At 33.0% G+C, this 16,145-nt stretch overlaps 1 protein-coding gene across 1 annotated transcript; it reads right to left on the minus strand.

Moving 5' to 3' along the window:
- Positions 1–2,218: 2,218 nt before the first annotated feature.
- LOC137709565 (BIIDXI-like protein At5g11420) lies at positions 2,219–5,996 on the minus strand. The gene is made up of 3 exons (XM_068448644.1): positions 5,881–5,996; positions 3,420–3,932; positions 2,219–3,033 (listed from the first exon to the last, which is right to left on the minus strand). Exons 1-3 carry the CDS (start codon positions 5,957–5,959, stop codon positions 2,501–2,503), a joined length of 1,125 nt encoding a protein of 374 aa, XP_068304745.1. The 5' UTR covers positions 5,960–5,996; the 3' UTR covers positions 2,219–2,500.
- Positions 5,997–16,145: the final 10,149 nt, after the last annotated feature.

A 16,145-nucleotide genomic window follows, 5' to 3' on the forward strand; every position in this document is an offset into this window, starting at 1 on the left:
AGAAAGACAAAAAGGGACATTTTCGTGTTGACTTTGCGCGACATAGCGAATCTGCGTCGTGCAAAGTTGGAAAAAAGCGGTAAAACGTCCTTAGTTTGGCGCCAAATCTTGCGCAACCCACACCTACGTCGTGCAAAGCTGTTTTGCGCGACGCAGTTGTACCTACGTCGCGCAAAGCCCTTTTTTTTTTTACCCGTTTCCCTTATGAGTACAAAATAAATAAATTAAAATCTACTTAGTAAATACATATACCATTGAATTTGATAACGCATTGTCCAAAATTAGTTTCAACGATCCAACCGCTAAACTTGTTTGTATATACTTCGAGATCACATACGCCAGAAATCGCAAAAAACAAACATTCAGAGATCACATAACGGGACAAAACTTTTCGATGTTTATAAACGAAAAATCACAATTTAACGGTTATATTAACTCCGATTTTGATGATTTTTTACAGCTACACTTCTTGATCTTAAATGAATGCAATAAACTCATTCGATCGTTGATTTAAAATATTTACACAAGTGGATACCACAAAATCTTATGTTATACTTCATGAAAGTATAAATAAATTCCAAGCGTTAGTGAATCTAATATTTTGATGGGATACGCATTGTACGAAACTAATTTCAAAGATCCAACCGTCAAACTTGTTTTTATATGCTGGGAGATCGCACACGCCACAAATCGCAAAAAACAAACATGCAGAGGTTAAGTAACGAGACAAAACTTTTCAACGGCTATAAACGAAAAATCACGATTTAATGGTTATTTTAACTCCGATTTTGATGATTTTTTTACAATTACACTCCTTGATCATATATGAATGCAATAAATTCATTCGATCGTCAATTTAAAATATTTACACAAGTGGATACCACAAAATCTTATGTTATCCTTGATGAAAGTATAAATAAATTCTAAGTGTTAGTGAATCTAAAGTTTTGACGAGATACGCATTGTACAAAACTAATTTCAAAAATCGAACCGTCAAACTTGTTTGTATATGCTTGGAGATCCCATAGGCCAAAAATCGCAAAAAAACAAATATGCAGAGATTAAGTAACGGGACAAACCTTTTCGACGGCTATAAACGAAAAATCACGATTTAACGGTTATTTTAACTCCAAATTTGATGATTGTTTACAACTACACTCCTTGATCTTATATGAATGCAATAAACTCATTCGATCATCGATTTAAAATATTTACAAAAGTTGATACCACAAAATCTTATGTTATACTTGATGAAAGTATAAATAAATTACAAATGTTAGTGAATCCAATGTTTTGATGGGATACGCATTGCACGAAACTAATTTCAAAGATCCAACCGTCAAACTTGTTTGTATATGCTTGGAGATCCCATACGCCAAAAATCGCAAAAAACAAACATGCAGAGATTAAGTAACAGGACAAACCTTTTCGACGGCTATAAACGAAAAATCATGATTTAACGGTTATATTAACTCCGATTTTGATGATTTTTTACAGCTACACTCATTGACCCTATAAGAATACAACAAACTAAGTCTTTATGTACTCATTTCCCTTAGTATTTGTCCTAACTTGGGAGCCCAATGATTCTCTTAGTTTTGGGTTTTGCCTCGTTAAATCCTACATCTGTTGTGCAAATTTTATTTGTTTATTTATTTGCATATGTGTAGGATATTTTTGTGCGGTGTGTATGATGTAATTAACTTGAGAATTAAAATTGACATTAGATTTTTAAGTAGGATATTTTCCTATTGAGATTGTTCTTAAAATTCTATGATTTGGTAAGTTAAACTAGTACCGGTTAAACTAGTACCGGTCCTAGAACTTTAAAGAACAATCTCAACAGAAAAATCAAATCCAACACATCATTTGATTATGTAAAATAACATTAATATAATAGGAGATAACGATTAAGATCTTAAATAAATAAAGATATTAAAAGATTTAAAATTCTGGATCAGTAATACAAATACATTTTAGAGATTAAGGATAAGCAACAAAAGAAACCGGTGCACAAACTTGAAGATGGAGAGATCAAGTGTCAATTTGAAGATGGAAAGCTCCAATTTGGCGTGGACATAACAACTCATCTTATTCGAAATTAGAGAAAAACTTCTCAAAAAATTCAAAAGTTGAAATTTGTAATGGTTTTGGCGAAATTTCTGTATTGAAACGGTAAACATCGTCCATGTTTATGAATTTTTCGATATCTCACCAATGTAGGATGAAGTTTGCATTTCACACTCGCTTTCCATATCAATTTTTGATTTTACAGATATTTCGAAAGGAATATCGACAACTTCGTTGATATTTTAAACATTGGTGCACATCATGTATATAGATAACACTCGTGTGGTTAAGCTCGTAATACACATCTACCTCCTACTACAACAACAAAAGTAAAATTCAGAAACCCCACTTTCCATATAACATAAAATATATAACTTAAATCAGCTAAAAGACCAAACTAGCCGCATAACTTTTTCTGAGAGGCATTTCATCAAACACGTACTTTACGAACGCTAAGCAACTTCACATCGTCAATGATGGGGCCGCACAGAGACCCAGAGTGGTCGGCGGACATGGTGTAAAACGTGCTGTAGAACATGATCCTGGTTCGAGGCCCCACGGCGGTGAAAAGGAGCCTCGCGCGCTTGAACCCACCTTTGCCTTTGGACTGGTACGGCACCTTGAGGGTGTCTTTGCCGGCAAACGCCTCGACGATGAGGGAGCCTTCGCAGGCGTTGTTGGAGTCACCTATGGAGAATGTAAGGGCGTAGAGCTTGCCAGGCTTGGTGAAGACGACTTGGGCCAATGCGCTTTCTTTGCCGCCGACAAGCTCGATGGCTCTACGGCCTTCGGGTACGAAGAAGTGCTTGGAGTCAATGTACTTAACGGCCTTGAGAGACTCGATGATCCAGCCTGGGAGTGGGCTGTGGTCGTCTTCTGTGCGGGGTGGGATTAGGACTCCCCATGATGCGGTGGGCAACACATAGGGCCCTTCTTCAAAGTTTCCATTTTTCAACAAGTTGGCTGGAAAAATAATAATTGAACAAAAAGATAAGTAACTGTTTCTGGTATAAAAAATGACAACATTAAATGTTTGTAACATATGTATACGTCATATTGTTATTACGTGTCATATCAAATTCACGTACAATGGACTTGGGTTACAAGTTAGTTCAATCTTAAAAAGAAGGCAATCCATAATGTGGTTAGTAATGTATTAATAGAGCTCAATAAAAAAAAAAGTATCAATATAGTACCAATGAAATTTTTCTTAAATTCCGCATATGATATTTAAAAAATAATAATTTAGATCTGACAAGTTATGTTACCAAATTATCACTTGGACGATATACTTGACGCTATAAATTATTCATATTAACAAGAGCAAACAAAAAACCACAACTTTTTACCTCTAGTACGTTTAGGAGGTTCCAAGAGCTTCAAAGCAACAGAATCAATAAGTGGGCCACAAGCAGGATCTTCCTCCCCCCCAGGGTTATGGATCACAAGCTCAACGTCATCAAAATCTGCATTAAAACCCCATGCATACGAATCCCATCCATTGCAGCTGTACATTGTCTGGATTGGTATTATTCCCCAGTCATTTTCTTCAACGTTGGGATTGACGGACACGTTCAGCTTCTCCTCCTGCCCGCACGTCCGACCAGCGGTGAATGTGATGGAGTAGAAGCCGCCTTTTGTGAGCTTCAACTTCTGCTTGATCAAGGCCTCCTTCCCGAGCCTCACTGCGAAGCCGCCCTCAGGGACGACCAGCAGCATGTCACCTTGTTTTTGACCTGATTTTATGTACTCGACAAAGCCTGATATTTCCCAGTTGGGAATTGCATTAGGGTTCGTCACTACTGTGCCTTTGAGTTCTGAATGCTTTGGACCGTACTCGAAGTTGCCGTTGGGTAATAAGCCTGAGAAGTGAATAGGGTTATGATCAATAACATGTAAATTCACTCAAACAAATCTTACAGTTGTGACCGCTAACTGACATGACAATATTTAATTTGTTCACATATTGTTGTCACATACCACATCATTTAAAGGCCAAAACTCTTAATAAAATTAATTTTAAGAAATAATATGAAATGAAAAGGACCACCGAAAGCTAAAGTTAGTAAGTTTTAGTAACATGTGAGATTGTATTTGCCTTTGCTCCTAATATTAAATCATATTATTGATGCCACGAGAGGATCACATGTTATGTATCGACCGATCATGTGATGTGATCACATTGTTGCTTGTTTTCTAGTTTCTCCCCCAACAATAAAAATAGTAATTGTGATATATGAACATGGGGTGATGTGCCAATGTCAAAACCTATAATAAATCTATTGCCAATTAATTAGAAAATCAAATAATATAATGTAATACAGATATGTTCGAATTAGTCATTCACGTTTATAATTTTAGTAATTTTATAAATCTAGTGTGTATCATTTATATTTGTAAAAAGAGTTCAAACATAAGACACCGGTCACAAGAGTAAATATTTTAAATCAATTGAATTGCCTGCAAATTTCTTGTATGTGTGATATGTTATTTATAAATGAATTGTTATGCAAGTATGAACAAGTTCACATGTGACACCACTAAAAAGTATTTAGTAGTCACATGATAATGATATGGTTAATGATCAATATTTGATCAAAGGTGGCACCCACATAGTTGATCAAATCTTGTCGATGACCTTATGGGGGACAAAATCCTTATCTAGGACTTGCCTAGTACCCAAATTAGATAGCCGATTGATTGTATCGATCATCCTTTTGAGTTTTGAGTGTATAAAATGTCAACAATAAGGGTATTTTAGTTTATCACGTATTAAGTACAACTTGGGAATAAGATGAAAACGATAGTGGTGCTGCCAGCCATGCAAACAAGATGTACAGCTCCGCCCGACAAGATTTCCATGTGCAAAAAGATAGTCTAGGGCCCTTTTTACGTGTAAAAATATCATGTATATTTTAGTGTCAATTTGGTGTTACGGTAGGTAGATTAAATGATGTGTAAGTTGGACTAAGACAATGTGTCAAAGTTATTTGATATCGATTTATGAGCTACGAAGTCGAATTTAAAAATTTTCACTTAAAAGTGATGATAAATATCACTAAATCGTAACACTAAATGTAGCTACCATCCTTCAACATGATCGAAAATGATATTCATAAACTAAGCAGCTAGCTCAAATGTTTTTTGGGCACTGAAAGAAATGAACACATAGCCAACCAAAAATATATGCATATGATCCCGAAGAAGACTTTCTCCCACGCAGTAGGGCATTTTCATATTTCTTTTTCTTTCAATTTAGAAGAAGAAATTACTAACTAGTCTTACGTTTTTGTGGTATTTTTCATTATTTATAGTTGTAGGTTCTTAAATTTGACTCCTGTAAACAATAATTTCGTATGACTCATTTATGGCTTAGCCTGAATTCTAGCTATCGTGGTATTAAAAACTTAGGAGAAGAAATTTATTATTTGCAGGACTTTACAAGTAAGAAATCAATGAAAACAACATCTTCATTGAGTTAAAAGAGTGTCTGAACTCACTGCGAGAAGTTTTTGTGTATCCGAAACACAAGATAGTATACTATGTATTATAATATAAATAGACGACATAACTGTAAGGGTATATTTCACAATTTTCTTCTACTTATGTTATAACACTTAATGTGTCGAACTATGTTTTGATACACTTAAAAATCTCTCACTTATTGCATAGGGACTAAACCAGAAGCAGATGGAGATCGCTTATAATAAAAGACTTCAATATTTATGACAACCTCCTACCTAGGAGCTGTATGAAAATCGTCTATAAATAAGGAGATAAAAACAGCATAAATAACAGAGGAGAGCTTACCATCTGTGACAAATGATAAGGTGACGTGGAAATTAGCTGCACATAGCAGAACCAGCAGCACTGTGAGTTTGTTATTCATCGTGACTCTCAGAGTGTTTATGCTGAGAGAGAAGGGTTGGAAGGGTTTGAGTTGAGATCCCAGGGATTGAGCACTGGTTTATATACTGCTGGCCGACATGGAAAAACCTCCGAGTTTGTAGTAAACCACGTGAATGACATTATTGGAAGGTTTAGAGGTATCCTTTGGCTACGCACCACCTTCCTCGAAGTTTGTAAAACATGCATATATTACGAGGACAATGATTGTTTGCCCTTCCACTTCCGATGCCCTCATGTTTGTGTGGTCACAATTAAATCATATCAACATTTTATATTACTGTTTATTTTTGTCTTATTATCTCTATAAAAAATAATATAAAATATTAACGTAACTTAATTGTGATCATACAAAATAAGAAAGTACAGAAGAATACCGAAAATAAGAGAGTAGACAATCTTTTTCTATATTACGTAACTCTTTCTTAATTTGGTCCATAGCTAGAAAACCCGCTGCCAAGGCAATCTTCACAAAAAAAACAACGCTTCATTGACTCTCTATTAATATAATATACTATTATTTGCGATTGATTGATTGATTGAGACTTGGGATTACGTGAAAATAAAAATACTTTTATATCCTCATTTTGGAGATAAACTCATACTTCACTTGCGAGTTATGTATTTTTTTATCCTAAAAATTTCATAATCAGAATTGTTTAATTTTGTAATTTTCATTTGAGGATTATTTTTACAATAAATTATTTGAATCGAACATCGTTTAAATGTACCAAATAAATGAAGGATTTCATCACTAATAGTGTACATTATTTAGTACCTACTCCATGATAGTATGTAGTTTTGTTGTATTTGAAGTCGACTCCAATAATAAATTAGATAATGAGCTAGGATTAGAATCCGAACTCTGCTACCTCTCAAATCTCAATGCAATAAAACAAGACTTTCTAGTTAAAATGGTTTTTGAATTAGCATAACTATTTATTTTGGTCTCTAACAATGAAAATCAATAGCAGTGGTCCCTGAGTTTGTCTACTGTAAATCATTTTTGTTCTTCTATGAAGAATCAATATCCTCGTTAAATTGTCACGTGAAGGACCACGTGACCAACTTTTCAAAAATATTTTTGTCAAACCAATCTCTTCACTTAATGAAGATATTGACAAATTTTTCATAGAATGATCAAAATGATTTATTGTGGATAAAAATTAACTTTGTTTCCTTCTTTCTTTTCCATTTTTTTCTTCCTTTTATTTGTTTATAGAAATGGCTCTTGGTTAAAGGTTCATACATTAGGACTTCGTAACTTTGCAACATCATTCTGAAGGTAAGAAGACGCAAGCCAACGTGGCCCATCCTCCAACCAGATGCAAGTTTCAGTACAGTTCATTTGAAATCTAAACCACATTCTGAGAAACATTGTTATCTGATCAGGGTACCTAACTCAAGGATATTGAGACAAATTTATGGTTTGATACATAAGAACAAATTGAATAGTTTTTGTAAGTGGTAGATAACTTTGGTAGTTATTCTTCACCTCACTATATTTTGAGTTCTATCCCTCTCACTCTCATTAGTGTAGATTAGTTTAAAATTTTGTAATTAAAAAAAATAGTTCGAACAGTTTTTATTTTAAGCCCCTTTCAAATATCTTATTTCAAAACATAGCCAAATTATAATTTAATTTTTAGACTAGTACACTATTTTGGGATTAAAAGATGATAAAAATTAAATTATTTGAGTGTAACAAATAGATATTTGCCTGGCAATATTAATTCCATAAACTCGAAGAATATAGGAATTTCTTGGTGTTTGTAAACATCTGACGCGTACTCTTAAATGTTAATTTTTTTTTCTTTTTTTATTCACTACTCTTAAATGTTAATTAAAAATGCTAATTATTTTACATGAATTCACTAAAGTCTTAGAAATACCGATCCTTAGCTTGGGATTTCAGGTACTATTTTCCGGGGGAGGTTATACTTATAGACAAGCCATTCAAAATGCATGTGTTTCACATATGGGTTGCTTATACGATGTCGGTTTGAGGGTGACTCATAAACCGTAGGATCAACCTTTGAGTCTTAGCATGCAGAGCCACATGGTTGCGGTGGACACCTTCACAGAAGGTGCCGGCGACTGGACTGATGGACACACTCAAGTGCATGGATTCCATCACATTTGACGCCTCGTAACGAGTTAACTGTTATGCGTATAAGCGGGGTTTTAGTTTAAGTTCTTGAGTGTGCTCTCGTTATAAATCTATCGTGTTATGTTAATTTTGCAGCTGATTTATATTATAGTCATTGTCCTATTGATGGTTGAACCTTAATTATCTATCGTTGGTTATGCGTTATTCTTTCCAGATCATATTAGCTCTCATGTTAACGGTCATTAAAAATTATTTATCCATATATAATGTCATGTCCAAGCCGTCTATTCATCTCTTTTAATAATATACCATTTCTTCTATAAAAGTAAAATAAAATAAAATATGTATAAAACTGCATTCCACACTTTAGCACCTACAAAAATCTCATTAAAATGTTGTTTAAAAAAAATTATCATTGAAACGAAATATAAAACATCCAACTATGATTCATCTTCAAGGATAAATGACTAGTCCATCCCCTTTGATCTCCACCCAAAAGTATTGAATCCATTTTTATTATTTTTTTTCCTATAAAATTTGTAACTCGTGGGAGCGACAGAAAAACATCAAATCAAACAAATGCACATTACATAACCAATCAGAATTCAAAAAGGGGTTGAAAAATCGTAAATTGAAAGCAGATCTTATATATCGATCCTTTTGGCAAGTGGAAAGTGGAAACCCATGTGCAAATGGGCATCTTGATTGAGTATTCCTTCAATTTCTTAATACATTATTACTTTATTATTTTCCTGTTGCTACTGTTCCTTTGTGGTCGGCAATAATTTTCTTAGTTTATTATGGCATCCGGTGGATGGTGGTTGGGAGGATAAGCAATATTGCATGGGAATATTATCATATGTGGACGACTTTGGGCTACAATTCAACATGGATGCATGTGTTGTGGAGTGTGTCCCAATCAACCAAATCGATCAGGTTGTATGTGGTGAAGTAGACTGAAAAATAAACTTATGATTTTGAGCTCAAACAACAATACGTTTGTTAAAACAACTATATGATATGTTATCGTGATTACCGTGTGTTGATGTTTGACATATATTTTGTACATTTTTTATCTATTAAATTATTATGGTTTTATTTTAAATAGTTAGATTTGATGTGTTTTATGTGAGTTTTATAGATAAGATAATGCTAAAGAGATTAAATTCTTAAACCAATTTTACAAATCAAATGATGTGTCACCAACAAAAAATAAACACATTGATAAACACTCACGTAATAATCCAATTATCAACAACCACATCATTTCATTTACAAAATTTTGTTTAAAAATTTGGTCTTCTTATTATTTTCCTATAATCATAGTTTTTTTTTTTTGTTAGTACATTGATATTTTTACACTCTAAGTCATACAATGGACAACCTAATTTGGTATCAAATTTATCATTCACGATATTCGAACATAATACCTCTAATTTTTAAGCAAAGAATAATAACATCAAATCATAATAGTGAATGACATCCTATAATCATAGTTCGAAATATAGATTTTCAAGAAGAATTAATTACAAGAAAAGCTCGAGGAAGTGGCTATGCGTGATTTGTGCGTGGTCGATGCAAGATTGGACTTTGGGCCAATAATTAGTGGGTTTTGCTGATTTTGTGCAAACTTTGGAATAATTCGATGCTGTGCTGCTCTCCTCTTCCTACAAGGAATGGGTTTTTGGAATTCCTATTGGCATGTGGACTAAGACTAACTTCAATGGTGGGCTAAAAACCAAATTACCTCCTAAAATTTTCCCCCAAACCCACTTCAACCCAAGGGGAAAATTTGGACTAAATGCTAAATGCTAAACCAATGTCAAATTCCTCCCAAAATTTAGCCCATAAATCGGAGTGGACTCCACCCAATATTTATCGAAAGTTAAATTTTTTTAGATTAAAATGTTAATAAAATTAATTTACGATAGTCTATATATTTATTTTAAAAAAAAATTAATTTAACTAAAAAAATAGTCTAAGTTCATTCTTTAATAATCCCGGGCTAAAATTTTAGACTAGAACGGTTGGAGCAGAAAAATTGTTTCTGAGCTAAAAGCTAAATTTTCCGAGTTAAAATATTTGGCTTTTAGCCCAACCGTTGGAGATGGTCTAATAAAGAAAGGGAGAGGGATTTAAAAAGGTCACGGCATATAGGGATGGCAACGGATCGATTTGGAGACGGAAATGTTATATCCATTCCCATAACTACGAAAATTAATTATATCCATAACCGCAAATTAACCATCGGGTATTATCCATGACCATACCCACCGGATAACGAATTCCTCATCGATTAACGGTTGTATCCATCTTCGTTAGTACAAAAAATATATTCGGCCAATTAACGCATGATAATTTAGTAAATATTAATTTCATTATTAAATATTTGATGTATAAAATAATTTAATTAATGGATCTTGTGGAGCATGAAAATTAAAGCTAAACATTGATAATGTTGGTTGATCTTTGATATGGCTCATAAATACCATTAAATTCTCATAGATTTTGATTCATATCAAAACTATTGAACTTGGCCATAAAATGCAACTCATACAATGCAATTTTTGTATTCTCAAGGTAATGAATTCGGTGAATAATGCATACACGCGCGCACACACACATACATATATTATATAATACTTTAATATTATACATAATTATATTATATATTATTCGGTTTGGATTCGGGTATGGATATGGATTGGGGACCCCTACAACCATATCCAAAACCATAACTGAATAATATTCACGATTTTTCCCCATACCCAAAATATACCCGAATTTTCATACCTAAATCCAATCCATTCGGGTAGTTATCCACGGTTATCGAGTTTCACGGTTATAATTGTCATCCCTAACGGCATAAATTAAGAGTAATGTTAGATAGATTAATTTTTCAAACTATAATTATAAATTATGTAGTGGTTCATTAATAAGAAATAAACATACTAATAAATATTTATTTAATAATTCAATTATCAACAACCACACTGTATAATTTACAAAATAAAATTTAAATAGACGATCTCATTAGCATTATCCATTATTAAAGGTTTCTTCACTCATATATTAGACTTGGAGACAGACGCACAAAATCAAGTCATACCTTACTGAAATTTCAATTAGGAAACCAGGGCTGGACACCTGGTACTCAGTTGGAGTTTCAAGATTTCTTTCATGTCATCGAGTTCAATCATGTTTGACTTTAGTTTGATCATGAGCTATGATAGGATTTCTATCACTACTAAAGTAGGAATAAAAATACTTATAAGAGAACAAGATTATTGTAATAAGAATACTCATGCAAAGTTGTCTCCACATAGATTATTTAAAATAATTTATGTAAAACCAAATCTTAATTAATCACTTGAAACAAAGTTTTGGAAAAGATTGGTTTTAGGGTTATTTTATTGACATCCCATATATTGATGAATACACCCACATAAAATTTAAATATCAAATACCTGTATGCCCTAATATGAAATGACTTAGATGCCCTAATTCTTATTTCTCTCACCACTTTGGTTTTTGGGTTATTCTAATCATTCAGTTCTGAAAAGGGATGTGATATCCACATACCCCATTTTCCTTCTCACACACCCTTCTAATTTTCGACCGTCGGATCGGATTAATTGAAGAAGATCAACGGACAAAAATTAACAAAGGGTGTGTGAGAAGTCATTTGGGGTGTGTGGATAGCACACCCCTTCTGAAAATTTGCCAACAATTTCATCCGGGTTTTGTTCAAGTTGATTAAAAAACCTATTTAATTTTTGGGGAATTTTGGTGTTTGAATATGTGGGGTGCTGTCAAAAATGGTGACAAAAAATTTGGGGTTGTTGCAAGAACTATGTATTGGACCATGTTAATGGAGCATTCATGCATACAAAAAAAGACAAGCCTCAATTTTTCTTCCCAGAAGTTGGTTCTCTCAGAGAAAGGGTTTTCAGGAGGCCTTGAGCTTCTTAGTGCATTGCCTCCTGAGAGTCACAATTTAAGGGTTGCATTTCTCGTTTCGAAATTGGTTTCTCCTTGGATCTGCCATATTATGATAGCAAGTGGGGTGTGAGGATAATCTGGGTAAGTAAATGAGGTGTATTAAGATAATGTTTAGTTCAAAAAGTAAATGTGGGGTTTTTTCAGTATGTGGGGTGTAAACAGCAATTTGTGGGGTACTAATAAAAAAAGCCTTGGTTTTATACACTAAAAAAATAAATTTAAAATAAAAAATAATAATTAAAATATTTGGTAAAAGTAAAATAAAATAAGAGAAAATAGCTTTTGAAAATCAAATTGTAAAAGCACTAGGATTTTGACGTCACCTTAACAATCTTATGTAGTTCTTTCAATTACTTATGACTTATACATGCATATTTTGAAGGTTGGGTTTTCCTAAAGTATGCTCTACTTGGACCCCCAATCTAGAATGTATATCAAACATGCAATCCATCCGTGGCATTCAGATCAAATCTAAACATGCAAGCCTCATTAAACTTTATGAAAATCCTTTTGAAAAATCATGCAACCCTTAAGATGTGGTATTCATCATAAGTGAAATACAATTATTAACCACAAAAAGCCTTCATCAATTTCAGGGAAAACCCTCCGACTAAAATTGTATCAAACTACTTTTTTAAATATCTAATGTTGATCAAGCATTAAGACAAATAGATAATTTCAAACACAGTATTTAATAATTCAAAACCTGCATGTATAATATCAAAAGTAAATTTAAAAGAAACTACATGTTCTTGCTAAGGCTCGTGGCCTCGTCCTAGTAACAAAGATTAGTTACGTATAATCATAAAAAAAATATTATTAAGAACATGGATAGAAAACACCTTATAAATAAACTTGAATCATCACAAGTTCTCTAAGCCGAATTCTCATTGAGAACCCTAATGGCTAATTAGCCTTATTCCTTCCTACAAAATGTCTTTTAAAAACTAGGAAACATAATAAATGAAGGGAAAAAAAACCAGAAAACACAATCCTAATCAATAAAGGGAAATTTGTCTAGCCACAAAATAGCCACGTTATGGGTGTTAGATACCTCCAAAACGGGCCTAAGATAACTCTTAAGATGTACTGAACATATTTCTAGAAGGGCCCGTTGTCAAAAGACACCATCTTGAACGTTAAAAAGCCTAAATAAACCCAAAATGTCAGTTTGACAACATTACGCGTTTGCCCTTTATTTCACCGCCATAAATTAACCGCTTGGTAAAAAAATTTGAAACTTTGATACGAACAAGCTGAGAGACTCATGAACATTCTCCAATTGGAATTACTCCAAAATATATCAGTTTGATAGTTTTTTTATCAAGATAAATTTGCATATCTTACATTGAAAATATACTTCAAAGTATCAAAATTCTCACAAAATAACCAATAAATTAATATCAAAATTAGGATAAAATAGATAGTATAATTATCGGCTTATCAAGCTAAATCTCTTTTGCTAGCTTTAGGGTGTACTCTTATAATGAACATCTTAACCTTTTTATTTTATATGAATTTCAATTACATTCCATGTTTAGTAATTATTATTGTGCTTGATTGTTATTAAATAACTAGCCATTATTTGTATGAAGAACTAAATTGTGTTTGACATGTTGAGTTTCATAAATAGCTTCTCATAACAATTACCATAAATTACATAGTCAAATCAACATGATAAGTTATGATTTGTGTAGTTCTTATAATTGTCCATTAACTGTGATTTAGAAGAATCTGGATTGCGTGATGAGGATTGTGAACTAGTTTGCAGCAAAAATTACCCTTCAAATTCTTTAGTGCAACGTCAGAAGTGTGCTTGATAACATGTTGTGGCCAATTTACTGAAAGGAGAAAGAGAGAGGGTGTGGAGAGAGAGGGAAAGGAGAGAACAGAGTGTATGAAAATTGTAGGATGTTATTTCCCCATTGCCTTTATTTATAGTAAACCACGAGAAGAGTGAAACTTGATCTCAAAATAATACAAAGTTTAATAAGAAAGAATCACTAAAATAAAAAGTAATCTTAAACACAATATACCTAGGTTTACATAATTACACTGTGTGAATTAATTACAACACCGTAAAGAATGACTTAGATATTTTGCTTCATAGTTTCGTCCATCTCATATTTAAATCCTGGATTTATCCCTGTCATCGGTCTTCCAACCAAATGGGGTGACACAGATTAGATTTCGGTGAGGGTGCTGATGGGTACGTGGCACAGTAGTTGGCACTGGCTTAAATCAGTTTATTTTAATTACTTTTTATATTTTCTCACAAAAGTTGTTTAATTTAATGGATGTTCTTATCTTTTAATTTTCTATCTTGTAAATAGTGACTTTATTTATTTTTTCCTAATTAAAGGCGACATTTTATGTTAAGCTATATTAAAGAGAGGATGAACGTTTCTTTGTCTATATTATTATGAAGAAATAGAGCAAAAATGGTAAATCATTTGTAATACCAAATTTTACTCTTCCCTTAACTAGAACTCCAATGTATTAAAATTAAAGGTAAATTACACAAAATTATCTTAATTATAAATCAAACCACAATTTCATATCTCATGTTTTAAATATTACAATGTCATACCTTAATTTATAAATTCATTGCAATATCAGACCTCTGTTAAATTTTATGTCAATTTGGTTGTTAAACGATATGTTGCAGGAACGGGACAACTCATTCACCAACTGAAATAAAAAATTAATTACTTATTAATAAATTAATAGTTTTTTATTTAACAATTAAAAAAAAAAAAAAAAAAAAAACTCTCTCATCCTTTATCCCCAGAATTCGTCCCTTTAATCTTCCCCTCACTCCCTTCTCCGTCCCCCTTCTTCCTCGTCTTCCTTAAACACAGTGCCGGTCCTGGGAGTAGCCCGAGTAGGCGCCCCTAGGGACCCCACTTCGGGGGGGGGGCCCAATTTTTTATTTTATTTATATATATATATATATAGAGAAGTGTTATTGACACTTTAAAAATCTCATCCTACACTTTTTACAAGTATGTTTTTTTTTTCTTCCAAATATAGAAAGTTTGGAACGTACTCCACTAGAATTTTGGAATACAAATAACAATTATATATATATATATATATATATAATTTTGTAGTTTGAGTAAAATATCTCAATATGAAATTATAAAAAAAAAAGGGTAAAGTACAAAAAACTACCTCAACTATTGGGGTCACGACAATTTCATACCTCATCTTTTAAAATTGACAATGTCATACCTCATCTTACGAATTTGTGACAATGTCATACCTCCGTCAATTTTTCTGTTAAGTACTGACGTGGCAAGAGATTGGGACCACTTTCTATTAAAAAATTATTAAAATATTATTAAAAACTAAAAAAAAAAATTAAATAATAAAAAAAGTATTAAAAATAAAAAAAAAAAAACCTAGGAGGAGGAAAAAATAAATAAAAATTTTGAAAACCCAACCCCACCCGCTTCTCCCCCCCCCCCCCCCAAATGGAGAAGGAGGAATAACCGAAGAAGAAGAAGATTGAGGAAGAAGAGGAGGAGGAAAAAAATAAAAATAAAAAATTTGAAAACCCAACCCCCCCCCCCCCCCCCCTCCAAGAGAAGGAGGAAGAACCGAAGAAGAAGAAGAAGAAGGAGGAAGAAGAGGAGGAGGAAAAAAAAAATAGAAACTCCAACCCAAAAAAAAAAAAAAAGCCCAAAAGAAGGAAGAAGAAGTAGAAGAAGAAGGAGAAGGAGAAGAAGAAGAAGAAGAGGGGAAAGGGGATGCCGCACCCCTAAGAAATTTTTTTGTTTTGTTTTTTTATTCTTAATTTTTTTTAATATTTAATTATTTTTTAATCCAGCTGGATTAGTGAGTGGTCTCTGTCTCTTGTCACGTCAGCACTTAACAGAAAAATTGACGGAGGTATGACATTGTCACAAATTAGTAAGATGCGGTATGATATTGTCAATTTTAAAAGATGAGGTATGAAACTGTCGTGACTCCAATAGTTGAAGTAGTTTTTTGTACTTTACCTACAAAAAAAAAATTTGGAACTTGGTGTGCAACTTTTGGCCTCGGGAAGGGC

This window comes from Pyrus communis, chromosome 11 (genome assembly GCF_963583255.1).
Source record: "Pyrus communis chromosome 11, drPyrComm1.1, whole genome shotgun sequence".
NCBI classification, from domain to species: Eukaryota; Viridiplantae; Streptophyta; class Magnoliopsida; order Rosales; family Rosaceae; genus Pyrus; species Pyrus communis.